The 21,047-nt window shown below is 46.3% G+C and overlaps 1 protein-coding gene and 1 pseudogene across 2 annotated transcripts in view; one reads left to right on the top strand and one right to left on the bottom strand.

Annotated features, from left to right (window-relative positions):
- The first annotated feature begins 57 nt into the window (after positions 1-57).
- The window catches only part of DNAJC17 (DnaJ heat shock protein family (Hsp40) member C17), a 41,133-nt gene continuing 20,143 nt past the window's right edge, over positions 58-21,047 (top strand). The window contains exon 1 of one of the 2 annotated variants that reach the window (XM_036297595.1): positions 58-212. In XM_036297595.1, coding sequence (XP_036153488.1) covers positions 135-212 — 78 coding nt within the window. In that variant the 5' untranslated portion in view covers positions 58-134. The remainder of the gene's footprint in view (positions 213-21,047) is intronic. The other variant, XM_036297588.1, reaches the window with a different exon arrangement.
- Positions 2,684-3,227, bottom strand: LOC118649987 (annotated as a pseudogene).

Genomic DNA, 21,047 nt, shown 5'->3' with positions numbered 1-21,047 from the left:
CTTAACACAGAACACTACATTTCCCAGGGGGCTAAGCGCCATTTAGCGGCTCGGGGCCGACAGTGTTCCGGAAGAGTCCCGCGCACGTTTAGACTCTTGGGAGTTGTAGTACGAATCCGGTCAGGGTTGGAACCATGTCGGTGGCCAAGGAGCTCTTACAGATGGACCTGTACGCGCTGCTAGGCATTGAGGAGAAGGCAGCGGACAAAGAGGTGAGAATGGTGGTGAGGAGGGCCGGTCCCGAGAGGTCGGGCGGCCCTTCCTGTCTTGGCGCCTAGACTGGCACCCGCTGTCCAGGTTCGGCCGGGCCCTGGGCCGGTAGCGAGGGGCGGCCTGACGGCCTCAGAAGCTGGGCTCCCAAACCATTCTAGGGCGATCAGAGAGCCTCACGAGGAAGAAGGGGTCACCGAGGAGAGGCTCCTCGTGCGGGATACTGTGCTCTCCCTCTGGCCCTCGTCTAGGAGAGGCTGTGGGTGAGCCTGGGAGGGAATGCTCGCCTCCTCCGTGCGCCTGCGCGGGCTCAGCCTCTCATTCCGCTTGTGCTGTGACTGCGGCTGGAGGCACTTGAGTCTCTCCTGAAGGCTGATTAACTCCGCTTCGAGCAGTGGTTCTCAACCTTCTGGCCCTTTAAATACAGTGCCTCATGTGACCCAACCATAAAATTTTTTTCGCTGCTACTTCATAACTGTAATGTTGCTACTGTTATGAATCGTAATGTAAATATCTGATATGCAGGATGGTCTTAGGCGACCCCTGTGAAAGGGTCCTTCGACCGCCAAAGGGGTCGCGACCCACAGGTTGAGAACCTCTGGCTTACAGCCTAGGACGAATAAAGGCTCAAGGCGCCTCCACTCCCTCTGCACCCCCTCCTCGGGACCTATGACCCTGCCGTCTCTGTTTTCTTTTCCATCCCAGCTCATTGACTCTTTCCAGGTAGCAGGTGCTCAGGTGTTGTCCTTCCAACATGCGCTAGTGGGCCCAAAGCAGGAGGATCCTAGGGAAAGGCAGATGGCCTGAAGTTCCCCAGGAAGGTGTTTACAAAGGCGCCAGGGATTCGGACCCTGTACTGTAGTTAAGATTTCTGTTATCTAACCCTGGATCATGGTTGGTAGTTGTAGCAACGTAGGAAGGGGAGGCAGGTAACTCATCAGCTGAAAATCAATGCCTGCTCTGGCTGGGTAGGGTTAGAGCGTCCTCCAGGTACGCCGAGGCTGCCGGTGGATCCCTGGTCAGGGCACACAAGAACCAAACCATGAATGCGGAGATGAGTGGAGCAATTCAGTGTTTCTCTCCTTCTCCCTGCCTCTCTTCCTACTTCCCTCCCTCCCTCCCTCTCTCTCAGAAACTCAGTAAATAAAAAATAAAAAAGAACATTAATGCCTATGAATGCCCCTGTACTTCCAGGCGGCCCTGCTCATTAACTGAGTGAGCTTGTAAGAGGAAACTCTAGGCAGAAAAGCAGGGAGACCCATAGGGCCCTTGGGAAGAGCTGCTGTCAACCTGCACAGAACTGTCCCCTGCAGCTGGGCTGAAATCACAAGTGGACCATGGGGCCCTGGCCGGTTTGGGTCAATGGTTAAAGCGCTGGGCTGGGGATCAAAGGGTCTCGGGTTTGATTCCCAGTCAAGGGCATGTACTCGGTTGAGGGTTCAATCCCAGGCCCCTGTTGAGGCATGTGGGGAAAGCAACCAATCTCTCTCTCTCTCTTCCTCCCACCTCCCTCCCTTCTACTCTCTCTAAAAGAAATCAATGGAAAAGAAAATCCTTTGGTGAGGATTAAAAACAATTTTTTAAAGAAAAAAGAAAAGAAATGGGCCAGGGGGATGTGTAACATCTGCTATATCTGTTTGTTAAGTCTTAAAATTTCAGTATTAGTAACGCCTAACACCCATATAACACTTACCGTGTGCTGAGCACTATTCTAAGTTCTACATTTGTACATTGTTTGTTTGTTTTTCCCCCCAAGCCACACTGTATCCAGCTTTATTAAAGATACTTTTCATAAACAGTCATGGTATTTCAGGCAGGACAGGGGCAGACAATCGTTAACAGTATACAACAACTTTCCAACTCCCTTCTTCAGTGAACTACCAAAATCAGAAAGCCACCGTAAAACCCAATGAAGTCTTCATCTGATGCTCTGAACAGGGAAAGTTTAGAGTGAGGGTTGACATTTCACATTGAGCCTGTTGTTTAACAACTTTTCACAAGCCGACCCTGGCTTTCAGGAAATGAAATGAAAATGGCAGAGCATATCCATCTGTAGATCCACAATCTAAAGAGGAACTGCTGCTCTTTTGAGGGAGGCCCTCTCAGTGGTGACTCTGGGAAGTCCAGATGGCCCAACCGACTGGAAATCAATTTTTTTGGGTCAGGTCCCCATAGGTCTCTGGGCTTACGAGAGCCAAAGTCTATGCTTAAAGTGGAGAAGGAGAAAAGGACATAAAAACGAATTTTAGTTTTCCCACATGACAAGGTGTTTGTGCCAAGATGGCTAATGTGTGTCAACAGCAAGAGATCGCTCCTCTCAGGAACCAAGAGGAAGTTTCTCAAAACCAGAAGGCAAAGGTATTTCCCCCCCATGTCAGTCCAGCTTTGGAGACATTCTGTTAGTACTGTATGTCCTTCCCCACAAAATAACAATGAAGTGTTCTGTGTGCTAACAACATAGCTTAAAAAAAAGTAAAACAAAATTCTGCATTTTTATAAAGCTTGATAAAAAATAGTATTTCAAACTGTACAGTCACCAGAAATACACAGTTATCAAAAATGCACACACTTCACTTGGCATCTCCAGCACCTTCAGCTTTCTGTGCCTGTCTGTTTTGGCATCTCCATTTTCTGCAGGGCTATTCCCATCTTTGCCAGCATCAGCTTTCCCCTTTTTCCCTTCGGTACCTTCTCTCCCTTCTTTGCAGGGGCCTTTTTAGGCTTGGGCTCTGGCTTTGCAGGAGCAGGTTTAGCTGATAACCTGGCGGATCTTCTCTGTGGTTCGTCCTTCACCTTGGCTTTATCTCCTTTAGCATCCCCTTCGGCCTTTCTCTTGGGCACGATGGCGATGGTGGCGGGACGTCTGAGCGGGACGCGGGGATGCAGCAGCGCCCGGGTCTTGCTCGGTCCGGGGGTCGATCTCGTCTCCTCACACTGCTCCGTTTGTCCGTTGTTTAACTTGTACTTCATTAATAGTGAGAAACTGCTTCGGACATTTCACACTAGATCTAGCCAGTGTGTTGGAACCCTGACGTTAAGAACTTTTGAGGAAGGCAGTTGGGAGTTGTTGATGTAAATATTACTCAGAGAAGTGATGCAACCAGATTTTAAAAAAATTAAACATCAGTGTGTAGAATGGACACAAGTGGGAGGTGGGTGAGTCTGTTGTCTAACCAGAAACCAAGGTCTGATCAGACCAGTGTGGTTGGGATCCAGTTTTCACTCAAATGAGCTAAGGGATATGTGAGAACATTCTTTTAAAGTATAGCAGGTGCTTCTCCTGCCTTTTAGTAGGAGAGACACAACTGTAATACAAGGGAGAACACAGTAAGTTCCTTAAGAGGGACACAGACAAAGTGCTGTGGATGTTTGGAGTAGGCTGAGGTTGCTTCGAGTTTGGGAAAAGGGGTAGGGGAGATAGAGAAGCATTGTAAGCCTTGAAGAACCGGCGGCATTCGGATGTGTGGGGATAAGGGGGGAGGGATATTCAAGAAAAGGGAGAATGTGTATAGTCCAATTTGTGTGGCGCAGGCCATGAAGAAAGGACGTGTGAAAGAAGATCAGCCTTGAAAAGTAGATTGGGGCCTTTTTTATGTTCTGGCTAGCTTCATGGTAATGGATATTTTTTGGCAAAGGAGACAGGCCCTGTGTCCCCTCTCCTGGGTTCAAGGCCTATCGTTTTCTAGGGGTACCTTAAGGTCTGTACAAGGAAGGCCTCCTAAACGTTGGTTGTCTGGTCAGATAGGAGTTCCTTATTTGGGGTCCACAAAAAGGTGCCAAGAACTAAATAAACCTTGGAAACCATGTGTAATTTTTGTGTGTGTATACATTTTTGAGAAGAGGTAATTCTTATCCAGAAAAGACGAAAGAAGCCTAATCTAGGCCAACCCCCTGTGTTACTGAAGTTCAGCAGGAGTGGTTAGTGACAGAATTGGGACTAGAACCTGGATCCCCTAGGTATCCAGCCCAGGTCACTGCTCCTTCCACACCGTGTCACTCGAACCCTGTCCAGAACAACACAGTTCAGTGGTAGTGATGAGCATCAACGTCTGATTTAATTTTCATTCACACCACTTCTCTGAATCCCAAATCTATACTAGTCTATCCATCTTCCTATTCTGTCTCTCTATTTGATGTTTACAGGGATCTAAATTGTATTACATCCAAAATCGAACTCTTGAACTTCTCTTTCCAAACCTGCTCCTTCCTTGTACTTCTCTGTCCGGGTAAATGGCACCACTATCCACCCACTCAAGCTAGGAACCTGGAGTCATTCTTCATACCTCCCTATCCTTACTCCTGCCATCACTGCGTCTTAATGAGTCAACCTCCCAAATAATTCTCAAACCTGTTCACTTATCTCCATCTCCACCACCAGCACTCTGCCCAAAGCCCCGTCAGCTTCCGTCGAACCATTAGAGCAGCCTGTCAGCTTGTCTGCCTGCTTCCAGTCTATTCTAGTCTGCTCTGTGGCACTCCTCCATCTATTCTCCTCACAGAAAATGGAATGATCTGGGCACTCCCTTGAAACCATATTGCACTTCTGAAATACTCAGTGGAATTTCTTACCCTTCATACATGCGGTCCCTTCTGCCAGAAATGTTCTTTGTCCTCTGTTAGCCTGGGCTGCTTTTCCTTTTCGTTCAGAACTCAGCTTCGGAGGCACTTCCCCAGAGCGGCCTGCTGATTCTTCCATACCAACTGGGTCTCCTCTTTTCCAGCACTTATTTCATTTTGCAATTATTTATGCATTTGTGTGATTATTTGTCTCGTGTCTTACTCCCCTGCATACAGTGGGGCCTTGACTTACGAGTGTCCCGACTAACGAGTTTTTTGAGATACCAGCTGTCTCTGGGCTGATTTTTTGCATTGAGTTGACAGAGTAATTTGAGTTAACGAGCTCCTTAACGAGCTCGGTCTTGGAACGAATTAAACTCGTAGGTCAAGGCCCCACTGTATTCAGCTGCAAGGAGCATGTCTGGTCCATCCACTTCGGTAGCAGTCCCTTGCTCGTGACTAGCACAGGGTAGGCTCTCAACAAATACAGGGTGGGGCAAAAGTAGGTTTACAGTTGTGAGTGTGTGAAAGGTTTACAGAGTTTATTCTTGTATTATTATTTATTAAATATTTATTTTCCATACAAACAACTCTAAACCTACTTTTGCCTCACCCTGTATTTGTTAACGAATAAAGTAGTGTCTACAGAAACCACTGCAGCAACTTGACTTGAGAATCAGGAGACAGTCACTGTCTTTCTCATTTTAACCTTTTTTGAGTGTACAGTTCAGTGGCATTAGTACATTGACATTTTTGTGCAACCATCACCACTATCCATGTCCAGAACTTTTCTATCATCCTAAATTGAAATTCCAATCCATTAAACATTAACTCCCATTCCCTCTCCCCTTAACCCCTCCCTGGTAACTCCTCTTCTACTGTTTTTCTTATTGTTTCTCTATATGAACTTCACTATTCTATGTACTTCATATAAATAAACATACAAATATCATATAATATTTGACCACTTTTGTCACTGGCTTATTTCACTTAAGGTAATATTTTCTTCTTTTTTTAAAATATATTTTATTGATTTTTTACAGAGAGGAAGGGAGAGGGATAGAGAGTTAGAAACATCGATGAGAGAGAAACATCGATCAGCTGCCTCCAGCATGCCCCCCACTGGGGATCTAGCCTGCAACCCAGGCATGTGCCCTTGACCAGAATAGAACCCGGGACCCTTCAGTCCGCAGGCTAACGCTCTATCCACTGAGCCAAACCAGCTAGGACTATTTGTTTATTAATTATTGTATTAAGTATTTGTATTATTGTCATATGAACTGTAAACCTACTTTTGCCCAACTATGTACGCATTATTATTTTCTTAAGCAATAGTAGTTTGTGAAAAAGTGAAATTACTAGCCTATAAGTCAGCAGTTGCCAACCTGTTGGTCGTGACTCCTTTGGGGGTCGAACAACCCTTTCACAGGGGTCGCCTAAGACCATTGGAAAACTCATATATAATTACATATTGTTTTTGTGATTAATCACTATGCTTTAATTATGTTCAATTTGTAACTGAAAATACATCCTACATATCAGATATTTACATGACGATTCATAACAGTAGCAAAATTACAGTTATGAAGTAGCAACAAAAATAATTTTATGGTTGGGGGTCACCACAACATGAGGAACTGTATTAAAGGTCGCGGCATTAGGAAGGTTGAGAACCACTGCTATAAGTAAATATACTTAAAAGCTATTTCTTTTTTCTTTCTTTCTTTCTTTCTTTCTTTCTCTCTTTCTTTCTTTCTTTCTTTATTGAATTTATTGGGGTGACATTGGTTCATAAAATTATATAGATTTCAGCTGTACAATTCTATAATACATCATCTAAATATTATATTGTGTGTGTTTAAAATATTCTTTTTACATCTTTTTCTAATTTTTTACTTTTTGTTAATTTTCACCCAAGGAAATTTTGTCATTGATTTTTAGAGAGATTAGAAGATAGTGGGAGAGACAGAGAGACACATCGATTGGCTGCCTCCTGCATGTGCCCCAACCAGAACTGGGGATTGACCCTGCAACTGAAATACTTGCCCTTGACCGGAATTGAATTCGGGACCCTTCAGTCTGTTGGCCGATGCTCTATCCACCGAGCAGAACCAGCTAGGGCTTCTTTGTGTGTTTTTTTAAATATATATTTTTATTGATTTCAGAGAGGAAAGGAGAGGGAGAGATAGAAGCATCAATGATGAGAGACAATCATTGATTGGCTGCCTCCTGCACGCCCCCCATGGGGATGGAGCCCACAATCCAGGCATGTGCCCTGATTGGGAATCGAACTGTGACCTCCTGGTTCATAGGTTGATGCTGAACCACTGAGCACACTGGCCGGTTGAGTTTTGTAGTTTTTTGGGTTTTTTTTCTTAATCCTTTCACCTTTTTCACCCAGCCTCCCAATCCACCGCCCCGCCAACAGCTGTCAGTCTATGGACTCTATGAGTCTGTTTCTGTTTCTATTTTATTAGTTTATTTTGTTTATTAGATTCTACCTGGTGAAATCATAATGGTATTTGTCTTTCTCTGACTGGCTTATTTCAGTTAGCATAACACTCTCCAGGTCCGTCCATGAAGTCGCATTTCTGACTGGTCCTTTTTTATGCTGTTGTAGTTCTGAGTTCCTTGTAGTATTCACTAAGTTTCTTGAGCATCTTTATAATGATTTTTTACAGAGAGGAAGGGAGAGAGATAGTTAGAAACATCGATGAGAGAGAAACATCGATCAGCTGCCTCCTGCACATCTCCCACTGGGGATGTGTCTGCAACCCAGGTACATGCCCTTGACCGGAATCGAACCCGGGACCCTTCAGTCCGCAGGCTGACGCTCTATCCACTGAGCCAAACCGGTTCTGGCTTGAGCATCTTTATAACCATTTTTGGAACTCTATATCTGAGCACTTGCCCCCTTTCATTTAGCTCTTTTGCTGGAGATTTCTCCTGTTCTTTCATTTGGAGCATGTTTCTTTGTCTTCCTCATTGGGCTGCCTGGTTTTTTCTATGTATTAATAAAATCTGCTATGATTCCCCGTCTTTGTAGGGTGGCTCTTTGTAGTAGGTGTCCCTTGGAACCCAGGGGCATTGTCTCTTTGGTCACCTGAGCTGGGTGCTCTGTGAATGTCCCTTGTGTGGGCCCTTTTGTTGTAATTGAAACTTGGTTGTTATTGGTCTGTTTGTGTGTCAGCTCAACCCTCAGGCTGGCTGACTGTGAGGATCAACCCCAACCACAGTGTATGAGCTGCTGTACATATGAAGCAGAATTCTTAGCTGGGTCTGATGCCTGCCAAGGTCTCCCTTTGTATATGCCGCTTGTGAAGCTAATTAGATCCTGCTCTGATGTTGATTGAAGCTGGCCTCTGGGTGTGTTCTGGGGCCTCTTGGGAAGGACTCTGGTAGGTAGGCAGGTATCTTTGACAAGGAACACTCATGGAGGAGGTGAATATGATTTTGATGTCTTTGCAGAGGAGCTGTAACAGAGAAGGCTACACAAGAGGAAGCTATTTTGAAGGCTATATTGCTAGGTATTCAACATCGAATTTCAGGTATAATAAATCTTGGTCCCTTGTTGTATAAACATAATCAAGAATCTTGCAGTTAGATTTTCTTCTAAAATCAAATAATTAAAATCCTCCTTACTGACAATCCCTGCTCCGCTGCAGTTGCCATCACTGTCCTCCTCCCCTCCCTTAGCCCCTCTAAAAGGTCTTTCAAAATTATCTTTCAGAAAGGTACACTCCCACCATTAAGTATTAGATCGTCCATCTCTCTGCTGGGCGTCCCCACCCTGATTCTTAAAATCAGCATGCTGTGTGCCCAGTACCTTGCCCAGAACAGGCGCGCGCTCTCTCTCTCTCTCTCTCTCTCTCTCTCTCTCTCTCTCTCTCTCTCTCTCTCTCACACACACACACACACACACACACACACTCACTCACTCACTCACTTTAGTTCCCCTGCTACCTTTTGGTTTCCTTTTCCTTTCCCCATGAGTACTTTAGATGAGGTTAGCAACTTTTCTCACAAACACCGTTAGATTCCACAAACTTCTAAGTGACTACCGTGTGTCCATCCCACATGGTGCTAGGGGTACAAATGTGAAGAGAATATCCCTGTAGGCTCACCCCAGCTTGTCTGTTTCCACTTTCCCTGTCTCTTGCTCCTGTGGCTCATCATTTTGAAATGCAAGGGTCATAGTTGATAATTCTACAAAATGGAGTTTTCTAATCAGATGATAATTTCCTAGAGAAGTGGTGTAGAAAATAACAGTGTTTATAACTAATCTTAACAAGTAAGGCCAGGAATTGTTGCTTTGTACATCAACTGTTTTGAGGTTGGATGGGACTCATAATACAGAGCACTAAGCAATGTTGGCAGTTGTAAATATCTATAATAATAAAAGCATAATGTGCAAATTTACCATACGGCCAAACAGCAGAACGACCGTCTGGATGACCTTCTGGATGACCTTCTGGGCGAAGCCGGGGCTACAAGGGCCGAGTCAGCTGGGGCTGTGAGGGCCTACCCTTGCACAAATTTTGTGCATTGGGCCTCTAGTGCCTTTATAATAGCCATTGTACTGACTACCAGTGATAGTTAAGAAAGTGGACTTTGGAGTCAGACTGCCTGGATATGGATCCCATGACTTATCTAGTTTGTTACCTTAAGCAAAAAAGAAAAAGAAAAAGGAAAATATTTTATATATATATATCCCCCACAAAACAAGCAGCATTTATTGTAGTATTACAAAACACTTTCCATTTTGGCAATATATTTTTTTAATATATTTTTATTGATTTCAGAGAGGAAGAGAGTGGGAGAGAGAGAGAGAGAAACATCAATGATGAGAGAGAATCATTGATTGGCTGCCGCTTGCAAGCCCCCTATTTGAGGATCAGCCCACAACCTGGGCATGTGCCCTTGACCGAAATTGAACCCGGGACCCTTCAGTCCACAGGCCAACGCTCTATCCTCTGAGCCAAACCATCTAGGGCTCCATTGGCACTATTTTACAACACACTTAGCTTCAAGGGTTGGGAAGGAGAAAGCTGGAAATTAAAGAAGGAAATTTCAATGGACATTACTAAAAGAAAAACTGTCCCAGCCCTCCCCCCCAAATAAAATTTCACATGCCACTTCATTTCATTTCCCAAGAAGAGGCAAGATGAAAGAAGCAAGCAAAACTCGGGCAATTTCACTATGGATCATGTCAGAGACAAAGGAACATTCAAAACAGTCAATATGGTCAGTTGCGCTGATCATTTCTGTAGTCATTTCTTCCTCTCATTTTGCCTCCATAGCCACCTTGGTCTCTTCCATAGCTTTCATTACTCCTGTCGCCATCATAATCACTTCTCTCTCCACCATAGCTGCCTCGATCTCTACCTCAGCCCCCACAACCTCTGTAGCCTCTCTCTCCACCATAGCCTCTTCCCCAGAAATCTCCTCCTGAGGGACAAGCATCTTCTGGTCTGGGCTCATTGCACTGATTGCAGGAATTTCTTCAAACAAAGTTCATATTTCCACATGACTGATTAGGGCAAACCCAGTCCCCACTTTTGGAGTCTCCACCTCTCCCTGAAAGCCTCCATGACCTCTATATCCCCCATGGCCTTGCCACTCACTTCCACTTCTACCTTCTCTCATAAATTCAGGTCTTATGCCCTAACCAGTTTGGCTCAGTGGATAGAGCGTCGGCCTGCGGACTGAAAGGTCCCGGGTTCGATTCCGGTCAAGGGCATGTACCTTGGTTGCGAGCACATCCCCAGTAGGAGGGGTGCAGGAGGCAGCTGATTGATGTTTCTCTCTCATCAATGTTTCTAACTCTCTATCTCTCTCCCTTTCTCTCTAAAAAATCAATAAAGTATACTTATAAATAAATAAATAAATTCAGGTCTTCTGGTGGCAAAGGACACTTTAATGATGTGACCATGGAATTCTCTTCCATCAAACCAGTTAATGGCTGCCTTAGCTGAGAGTTATCAAATACTCTGTTGTCTCCCCTTTTGGCTTCCCTGTTTCCTTGTCTGTGTACAGATTTATCATCCATTCAGTTCTTCTTTTTTGTCTTCATAATTCCTATTCATTTAAAGAACTTCCCTACTTGATCTGTAGATACACCCTCCCCAAGTCCTTGCCCAGAGATTGTGTTTGTTATCTGAATCAGATTCTTAATAAGCACTTGGTCTGGGTCCATAATCCCTGTGACCATCAAAATTTTTGAAGCCACTGCAGTAACTAACACTTGATCCCGTCATAGGACTTCTTTCATCCTTATCATATCTCCCACGCCCTCTGCCTATTCCCTGTGACCCACCGTATCCCCTATTATCTTCTCTATACCTACTCACATCACAACAGTCATCTTGTGTGTGGTGGCTGTAATTTTTCCTTTGTGAATGGTAAGACTACTGGTTTTGATTATAGGAATCATGCTGCTGATCATAACCAGACTGTTAAGCAAATATTTAACCTCTTTGTGCCTTGGCTTTCCCATCTGCAAAATGGGAATGATGGCAGTTCCTCCTTGCCAGCATTGCTGTGAACCTTGGTCCAGGTAAAGCACTTAGCACAGGGCCTGGTGCAGGGTACATGCCTACTACAGGTTAGCTCTTGCTGTTATCATTGTTTTCCACCTTCCTTACACTGTGAGTGCTAAAGTCAAATACATGCTGCCCACAGCTCATGTCTGAGGTTGTACTCTACCCCTTGCCCCTCTCACTCATTCCAGTCCTGACAGATCAGTGTTGATTCACCCAGCACTACACCAGTGATTAATGTCTGAGGCAGTGGTCAGGGTAGAAAGGAGGTGGGGAATCAGAACTAAGTTGAGAATCAGCAGGGTCAACTGTTCAGTTCAAATCTACAAATGAATGGAGCATGTCACCATGAACAAGTACCTTGTGGGTCTTGTAGGGTTGAATAAGACATACTTCTGCTTTCTGACAGCTCACACAGTATAGTAAGCAATGAACTATGAGGTAGAGTGCAGGAGGGTCAATGAAAGTATATAAGGAAAATGTAGGAATAAAAAGGAAGACACTGCTCATATGATTTGCAGGATCAGGGAAGATATCCTTCAGGAGGTGTGTTTGTGCAAGGCCTTGAGGAGAGAAAAGACTATATCACAGCAGGGTTAAAAGGGATCCTTTACTCTCTTTATTTTATAGACACGAGGATGGAGGTCCAGAGAGGTTATGGAACTTGCCAGAGGTCACCCAGTGAGTGAGCGTCAGGCCAGACTGGAGCCCCAGTTTAATATTCTCTCCACTTCTCTGCAGCTGACACGTGAATTTCTCTCCTGTCCATAGCAGCCTCGCCTTTCATTTGAAGCCCTTCGAAGGCTTCAAACTCACTGTATCTTGGCAGGTATTACTTGGTGAAGCCAGCTTGAAATGAGTTTTGATCAACTTTTCGAAGACTCAAATTTTAAGTGTATTTACCAGGAAAACTACCATGGAAACTTAATATTGACATTTGGTGGGGGGGTTATATTTTATTACTGCTTTAAGAAAAAGGCTGTTTTACCTGTATGCTAGCTAATACCTTTCCTTAAACGACGTATTCCTGTTATACCCGAGAATATGACCCACTGACATTGTTTCTTACAGATTTAAGAAGAGTTGAGTTTTTGAGGACAGACAGGGGCTTGAAGGAACAGCATGAGCATGAAGATGTAGAAGTAAAAGTACTTGGCATGACAAGGGATGGGGCATTGCTTAGGTTCTTTAAGGATATGGCAGGAGATGAATCTGGAAAATGTGGTGTCTTTGGACCTCTAGGTTCTAGTGTGGTTGGACCTGATTCTGTGGGCATCTGGGGCCATTGCTGCATTTGAGGTCACTGACTTGGTCACTGTCTCTGAGAGGGGCCTCTGACCAGAAGAGCCACTGAGTCCTTGAGGTTGGGCGCCGAGCCTGGTTTCACTTGATGACGGTCGTTTGTTCACCAAGGGCCTGGATGGTAACTCACTCCTGGGTTAGTTGTCTGGCTGAAGCTCTGGGTTTTTGAAGTTACTTGGCTGCCTGCTAAATCAAATGGAATGATTCATTTGTGTTTGTAAGCTCTTCATTAGCATTCAAGATAATACCTCTCATTTATATGACACCAAATTGCTTTCACATAAATTAATCTCATTTGATGTGATCTCCAAAACAAGCCTGTGAGGTAGGCAATGACCATTAGCTCCCATTTATAGGTGAGAAGATGAAGAGTTTAATGGATTTGCCCAGCGTAGGGTGGCTAGTAAATGCAGAGCACCTGCCCAAACCCGAATTTTCTCCTCTCTCAGAACTTTTTCCATGACCCACACTTCAGGAGCAGTTAGGGCAATAAAAGACCGGTTTGTGGGCCTCAGAGAGCCTTGGGACTCCCAACAGTGACACGGATGGAGATTTGACTAAATAAAGCTGCCCAGCCTGGCTGACCCCAACAGGTATTGAACTGGTCTGGAAAGTTGGATGAATATATGTCAAAATTTGCATTAAAACTATCACAGCAGAGTTTCTATTTCAACTGAGGCAGTACTCAAAGTATTCTCCATTCGCATAGCTGCTTCTCTATTTTTGCTGTTTCTGAGTACTGTTCTTTAATTAACATTGTTTTTCTTTAAGTTGGCACACTGCTTTTTACTAATATAGATTTGTTTATTAAGGAAACTGGTACATTAAAGGAAAAAAGAAATGAATGAGATGTAGGAAGTATCAGGGCCCAGAGAGAAGGAGTTGTACGCTCCGGAGAGGGTGGAGACTGGAGACCCAGGTCTCCAGGAGTTGAGGGTGAGAGCAGGCAGCCGGGAGAGGTGAGGGGCAGCCAGACCCAGGATATCTGATAGACCTGAGGGGTGAGAATCTCTAACCTGAGATAAGAAGGTGGGCAAGGATTTTGGAGTCTGAGCCTGATATAGGGGTACTTAGGGTAAGGGTGGGAGAGTATAGGCGGGGCCTGAGAGAAGGGGGTATCTGAAGAAGGGAAGGGGGAGAGAAACTGGAGGAGGAGAAGGAGGAGGAGGAAGAGAATGGCAGTAGACTGGGCTCCAGGTGAATTGCTCATTTGGGGAAGTGGGGCTGAGAAGGAGGGCAGGGCAGATATTGAGGCCCAGGAGAGAGTGCTGGGAGGGCTAAGGGAAGGAGGAACCCAGAGGTGAGGACCTGAGACATGGGAGGAGCTGAAGAGGGACCTCAGAGATGGGCTGAGGATCCAGATCCCAAAGGGTGTGTGGGGCAACAATTGGAGAGAAGCCAGCCAGATCCTGTACATGGTCCCAGTCGGTGCAGGCTGCATAGGTCACTGTCTGACGATGGGTATGGTAGCAACCTGAGGGAGATGGTGTGAGGTCCAGGTCCCCCCAGAATCATCCTGGTACCACCAGCAGGCCCACATTTTGGGAGTGTTGAGCTGAGGGTGCTGGCCTGGGGGTTGGCTGGTACCTTGCTTGCACTGAGGCTTATGAGCAGTCCATAGCTTCTGTAGTGACCAGGCATTTAGGAATTTCTCGGTAGAGCGTGGGCCATAGCTATAAGGAATGAAAGGGATCAATCTTTTAGGCAGAGCAGACTTCTAGATAAATGCCCAGAACTCTGTGGTTTACTTCCTGCCTCTGGCATCAGGCAGTCACTCCACCTCTGGTATTCCTGGGGCTGTCTGCCTCTCCCAGGCTTGGGGAGAAATCACTGCTGGGCATTGATTACTGGGTCCCATTCCTGGAACCCAGTCTTTCCAGCTGATTCACTGAGGTGGTTTGTTCATTCAGTGCCTGTGGTCACACTGAGTGGCCTCCTGTGTGTTCTCCCCATCTGAGTCCTGTCTCTAAATCTCCATATCTGACTCCCGTTTGAGTCTGGCTTTTGAGAACTGGGCCCAATTACTTGTACCACTTCCTTACCTGGCTCCAAGTTTTATTATAAGAAAGGGCTGTAGCCTTTTAAAAAACAATGATCCCCTCTTTGTAGGGCACCTTTCTTTTAAGTTAATTATGGCTATTTTATGTTTATTGGACCCCTTAGTGCCTTGCTTTTTTGGGTAAATCATGAGTTCATTTCCCTAAAGAGGTGAAACTGTAGGCGGGTGGATTGTCAGAGGCCCCAGCTCAAAGCCCATTGGAGATGACAGGAGCCCCTGCTCCCCGTCCCCTCTCCTGCTCTGGGCTCAGGTTGCTGCAAGTGGTGGAACCAGTTATGAAGACTCCAGGAAGGGCTGGGTGGCTGTTAATTCGTGACTCATTCTTCTCCTCTGTAATGTGGGCTCTGGGGAGATGACATTTTAGTTATCACAGTGGTTCTGGCAGTCTGCTGTAGTGATTTCTTCCCTTTTCCAGACGTGATTTCTCAAGAGGAGGTGTTAGGTAGAAGGGGAAGTTGTGAAAAAGTGGTAAGGTCTCCTAGGGTCGGGGCAGCACCCACTTCCTTCTACTCCTCAGTGGGCCTGAACTAATTGACGTAGTTGAGGCTTTCTAATTGTGTTTTGCTTGAGAACAAATGAATGTTTCCTCCTTTCGTTCAATAGGTATTTATTGTGTGCCCACTAAGTGCCAGGTGGTGTTCAGTGCACTGTTCTGGGCCCTGCCCCCTAAAGTGCATTCCCTTTATAAGGGGAACCCCCATAATTTCTTATACCTGTATGCTCTCATATGAGGTACAATTATGACCAAGTTGTATGTTTTTCTAGACCATACCAGAAAAAAACTGCAGATTCCAGGGAAGTGCTGGCATCTGGCATAGTCTAGTAGAGGCTGATTAGGGAAGAGAAAGAAAAACTATAAAAAGAGTCGAATCGCCGTAACCAGTTTGGCTCAGTGGATGGAGCGTCGGCCTGTGGACTGAGAGGTCCCGGGTTTGATTCCGGTCAGGGGCATGTACCTTGGTTGTGGGCGTATCCTCAGTGGGGGGTGTGCAGGAGGCAGCTGATCGATGTTTCTCTCTCATCGATGTTTCTGGCTCTCTGTCCCTCTCCCTTCCTCTCTGTAAAAAATCAATAAAATATATTTTTTTTAAAAAAGAGTCGAATTTAAGATCATTACCACCTATGCATAGGAAAAGCCTGACTCTAACCTCAGTAGCATCTGAATGTGCTGTTACTGTTCAGTAGTTTATGTTTTGGATGATGATCCTGAGACATGAAAGACAGATTAAGCTCAAGTATGCCCTAGGATGGAGACGGGGAGGGTTAGGCAGTAACATTTTAGAAAGACATCAGGAGAAAGGCCACACACACTTCTGCAAAGTGGACTTTAAAGTCCTCATAGGGCTTATGCTCATCTGAGATCTTTGTCGCCCTGGGACTGGGCCTTGGAGACAACAGCCTCGTTCTCTGAAAACCTTGGTCTGGTCAGGAGGCGTTGGGTGGGAAGTCTCTCACCTGTCACCCAGCTCCTCCCTTTGAGGCCTCAGGAAATGCAAATGAATGTTTCCTAGTGTTAAGGAGACCAGAGGACTTAGGGGAAACCTAGAGGTAAAGAAGGAAACTGCAAGTGTTAAGACAATGCAGTAGCCTTTGGCAACTTCCTGTGGCTACTTCAACCCTGCCTAAGAGATCCCAGCACCTGCAAAACCCAGTTTCATAGAGGAGCCACTAAACCCCGATGCCTGGAATAGGCAGTTCTATCCTTATCCCACATCATTCCACACCAGGTCCCTCTATTTCTTTGTTCTTCTGAACGTTCCTTTTCCTTCCCAGCTTTATCAGAGTTCAGAGTTCAGAAAAATATTGTTGCATTCTTTTGCCCTGAATCTAGTTTCTTCATTTGCTCATAAGGTAGGCTTATCTATACTAATAAAAGGGTAATATGCTAATTAGACCGTGAGACTTTTTGGATGTCCTTCCGGACAAAGCCATGGTGGCGGGGCTGAGGCAGAGGTGGTTGGGGCAATCAGGCTGGCAGGGGGGACAGTTGGGGGCGATCAGGCTGGGAGGGCGGGGCAGTTGGGGGCGATCAGGCTGGGAGGGCGGGGCAGTTGGGGGTGATCAGGCCAGCAGGGAAGGACAGTTGGGGGCAAGCAGGCCAGCGGGGGGCGGGGAGTTGGGGACGAGCAGGCTGGCAGGGAGGGAAGTTGGGGGCAAGCAGGCTGGTGGGGGGGAAGTTGGGGTCAAGTGGGCCAGCAGGGGGGCAGTTGGGGACAATCAGGCCAGCAAGGGGGGGCAGTTGGGGGCAAGCAGGCCGGCAGGGTGGGGCAGTTGGGGGCAAGCAGGCCGGAAGGAGTGGCAAGTTGGAGGTGAGCAAGCTGGCAGGTAGGGGGCAGTTGGGGGTGAGCCAGCTGGCAGGCAGAGTGGTTAGGGGCGATCAGGCAGGCAGGAAGGTGAGCGGTTAGGAGCCAGCGGGCCAGATTGTGAGAGGGTTGTCTGCCCCGCAATTGGACTTCCCCCGAGGGGTCCCAAATTGGAGAGGGTGCAGGCCTGCCTGAGGGACACCACCACCCCGAAATTTGTGCACAGACCACTAGTCTATTATAATAAAAGGGTAATATGCAAGTCGACCAAACAGCCAGTCTCTATGATGCACACTGATCACCAGGGGGCAGATGCTCAATGCCGGAGCTGTCTCCTGGTGATCAGTGCGCTCCCACAGGGGGAGCGCCACTCAGCCAGAAGCCCTGAGCTGGACTCATGGCTGGTGAGCACAGTGGCAGTGCCTGAAGCCTCTCCTGCCTCCGTGGCAGCGCTAAGCATGTCCGACTGACGGCTTAGGCTCGCTTGGGGGAGCGGGCCTAAGCCATCAGTCGGACATCCCCCTAGGGCTCCCAGACTGCAAGAAGGTGCAGACTGGGCTGAGGGACTCCCCCGAGTGCATGAATTTCATGCACCAGGCCTCTGATGGGCAGCATAAGACATTTTTGGGGCTAGCAATCTGAATTTGTTCCAGTAACCTGATTTCTACTGCACCCTTTTGCTGGCCAATAACTCCATTTGTGGAAGAATGTAGGAGACTAGCAGCTGGACTCTGTACCTAAGTTAATCAATGTCCCTAATGCACATTCCTGAAGTCACTGCCCCTTTCTTAATTATCTGGTCTTGCAAGAGCTATTTACCTAAATACTTCCAGTTTACAAGGGGCCATAAACCAAGGATGTAACAGCTTAACTAGAGGGACGTCACTGGCACCATCCAGGATGGACATTAGATACAATCTGAGTTAACCATTCTAACTGACTCTCTAGGTGGGGGAGAGGGGGGGCGGTCTGTGAAAGTCCACTACAGAAGCTTGGTCGTTAGGAAACAAAGAAACTCAAAAATATATAAAGAGAAAATCTCATTGTCTAAGGGGTTCAGGATCTGGATCTTAGAGTCCCCTGAACCAGCAGTGCTGCTTTGAATAAAGGCTTTTCCTGTAACCTCAGAGTGTCCAACTGTTTCTTCCACGCCAATTCCATAAATTCCATCTCTATAATATAAAACCCTAATATGCAAATAGACTGAACGGCGGAACAACCGAACAACGGTCGCTCTGACATGCACTGACCACCAGGGGGCACGCATGGAACATGGCAGGTGTCAGCAGCAGGCGGCGGAGTGCGGAATATGGCGGGCGTTGGCCGGGGCGGGATGGTGGAGCAGGTGAGCGGGGGCGCCAGACCAAGGCGGGGCTCCAGTCGCTGTCATCGAGGGAGGCTCTGGTGATTACTGAACATTCTTTGCTCCCACGTGCCACGGTCCCGCTCAGCACTCACACCCACTGCTGCCGCCGGAGCTGCTGCTCGCACCTGCTGCCAGCGCCGGTGCTGGTCCCGATCGCTTGGCGCCATTAGCAGGTTGGAGCGGCTGCCAGCCGCGCTTGCCCCTTGAGGGCTTCTCCACCTCCCTCTGCTCCTGAGGGGCAATGGGGGCAGCAACCGCCTCTTGCACCCACTGACAGCGCCAGCCCCAATCGCTCTGCGCCATCAGCAGGTGTGAGGGGGCTGGCGCCGTTAGCGCGTGGGAGCGGCGGCAGGAGCAGGGCTGCCAGCAGACAGGGGACCCAGGTCCACAGCGGGAGGGGCCGGGCGGGGTCGCAGAGGATAGGCCGAGACCTACCCCTGTGCCCACCACAGCCTGCGGCCCACAGTTCAAGGTGCACAAATTCGTGCACTGGGCCCCTATGTTTATTCCATAACACCTCTAGTTTCATAATAAACAATATTGACTCTGGGAGCTTTTTCAAAGGCCTGTTTTAGGAGAGTTGTGTTTACATGATAAGAAATTCTTCAGGCAGCAGTCACTTCAGGAGGGCTGGGCAAAGCTGGGAATCCAGTTTGTAATACAAAACACCAAACTCTAGGTCAAACTGGTTCAAAGTCAAAACTGACCTTCCAGGCTAAAACCTAGGAATGAGCCCCACCCAGAGCAGGCTTAGCAGCTAAAGATAGTAATAACTAGTTAATCAGGACAGACACACTTGACCAGCACACTTAGGCCAGCTGGGTTTTGGTTCACAGTCTCTGGGAGATCTCAGGACACCTCCACCCTTTGAATGAGAGTATCTCAGAGCCCCTGGGGGCTAACCAAGGACTGAATTTTAGAACTGCCCTCCAGCAGACTTGAAAACAGTCCTGTCCACCTCAAGAATTCAAATTGGGCTGACCAGGCCCACTGTGGACCGACATCCATCCTTGGAGTTACTGTCAGGTTGGCATCATACAGGGCTGGTGTTATAATTACCTCCCTCCCAGGAATGGATAAGCGAGAGTTTTGGAACTTATATTGAGTGCCTAGTTTTTGTCAGGTACTTTACATGAATTATATAATCCTCACAACAGTCCTATGGGAGGGGATACTTTCCTCACTCTGTAGTTGAAGAACCTAAGGATGAGTGAGATTCAGTAATTTGCCCTATCAGTGATGGCGAACCTTTTGAGCTCGGCGTGTCAGCATTTTGAAAGACCCTAACTTAACTCTGGTGCCGTGTCACATATAGAAATTTTTTGATATTTGCACCATAGTAAAACAAAGATTTATATTTTTGATATTTATTTTATATATTTAAATGCCATTTAACAAAGAAAAATCAACCAAAAAAATGAGTTCGCGTGTCACCTCTGACACACGTGTCACAGGTTTGCCATCACTGCCCTAGATCATGCTAGTTGTATGTGGAAAACTCAAAATTTGAAAATACATCCGTTAGGCTCCAGAACTTCCTTTCTTTCCCTCCTTCCTTCCTTCCCTCACTCCCTTCCTCCTTCCCTTTTTCTTCCTTCCTTTTTCTTTTGCCTGCCTTCCTTCCTTCCTTCCTTCCTTCCTTCCTTCCTTCCTTCCCTCTCCTTCCCTTCTAGCTTGGAACAGTAGAAAGAAGCTAAACATGCCTATGTTTTTTTATTGAAATATAATTGACATATACTATTATATTGGTTTTAGGTGCACAGCATGATTTGACATATGTATATACTGCAAAACGATCATCGTAATAAGTCTAGTTAACATTCATCACCAACAGTTAAATTTTTTTTTCCTTGGGATGAGAACTTTTAAGATCTATTTTCTCAGCAACTTTAAAATATACAGTATAGTATTTTTTTTTTTTAAATCCTCACTTTAGGATATTTTTTTCCCATTGATTTTGAGAGAGCGGGAGGGAGAGACAAGCACCGATGTTAGAGAGACACATCGATTGGTTGCCTCCTGCATGCCTCCCCCCACTCCCAGGACCGGGAGCTTGCAACCGAAGTACGTGCCCTTGACCAGAATTGAACCCGGGACCCTTCAGCCCACAGGTCAATGCTCTAGCCACTGAGCCAAACGGGTAGGGCTGCAGTATAGTATTTTTAATCTAGTCACTGTGCTATACATTACATCCCTAGGACTTATTTATTTTATAACTGAAGTTTTCTACCTTTTGATCCCCTTCACCTATTTTGCCCACCCCTGACCCACCACCCCTGGTGACCACCAGTCTGTTCTGTGTATCTGTGAGTTTCGGTTTTTTGTTTTGTTTTTTAATTTCACATATATGTGAAATCATATGTATTTGTCCTTTTCTGTCTGACTTATTTCACTTAGCATAATGCCCTCAAGCTCCATCTATGTTATCATATACGGCAAGATTTTAATCTTTTTTGTGGCTGAATAATATTCCATTGTATGTATATACCACATTTTCTTTATTCATTCATCCATCAATGGACACTTAGGTTACTTCTGTGTCTTGGCTATTATAAATAATGCTGCAGTGAACATAGGGGTGTATATATCTTTTTGAGTTCGTGTTTTCAACTTTTTTTTTCCCAGATATATACAGACAGTCCTCGGGTTACATTGGACTCGATGTACGTCGTTTCGTGATTACGTCACCATCTCCCATTTATTTATTAAAA

This window comes from Myotis myotis, unplaced genomic scaffold, assembly GCF_014108235.1.
Source record: "Myotis myotis isolate mMyoMyo1 unplaced genomic scaffold, mMyoMyo1.p scaffold_m19_p_1, whole genome shotgun sequence".
Classification (NCBI taxonomy): domain Eukaryota; kingdom Metazoa; phylum Chordata; class Mammalia; order Chiroptera; family Vespertilionidae; genus Myotis; species Myotis myotis.
The sequence above is the reverse complement of the archived record's forward strand: the minus strand, read 5'-3'. Positions and strand labels throughout refer to the sequence as shown.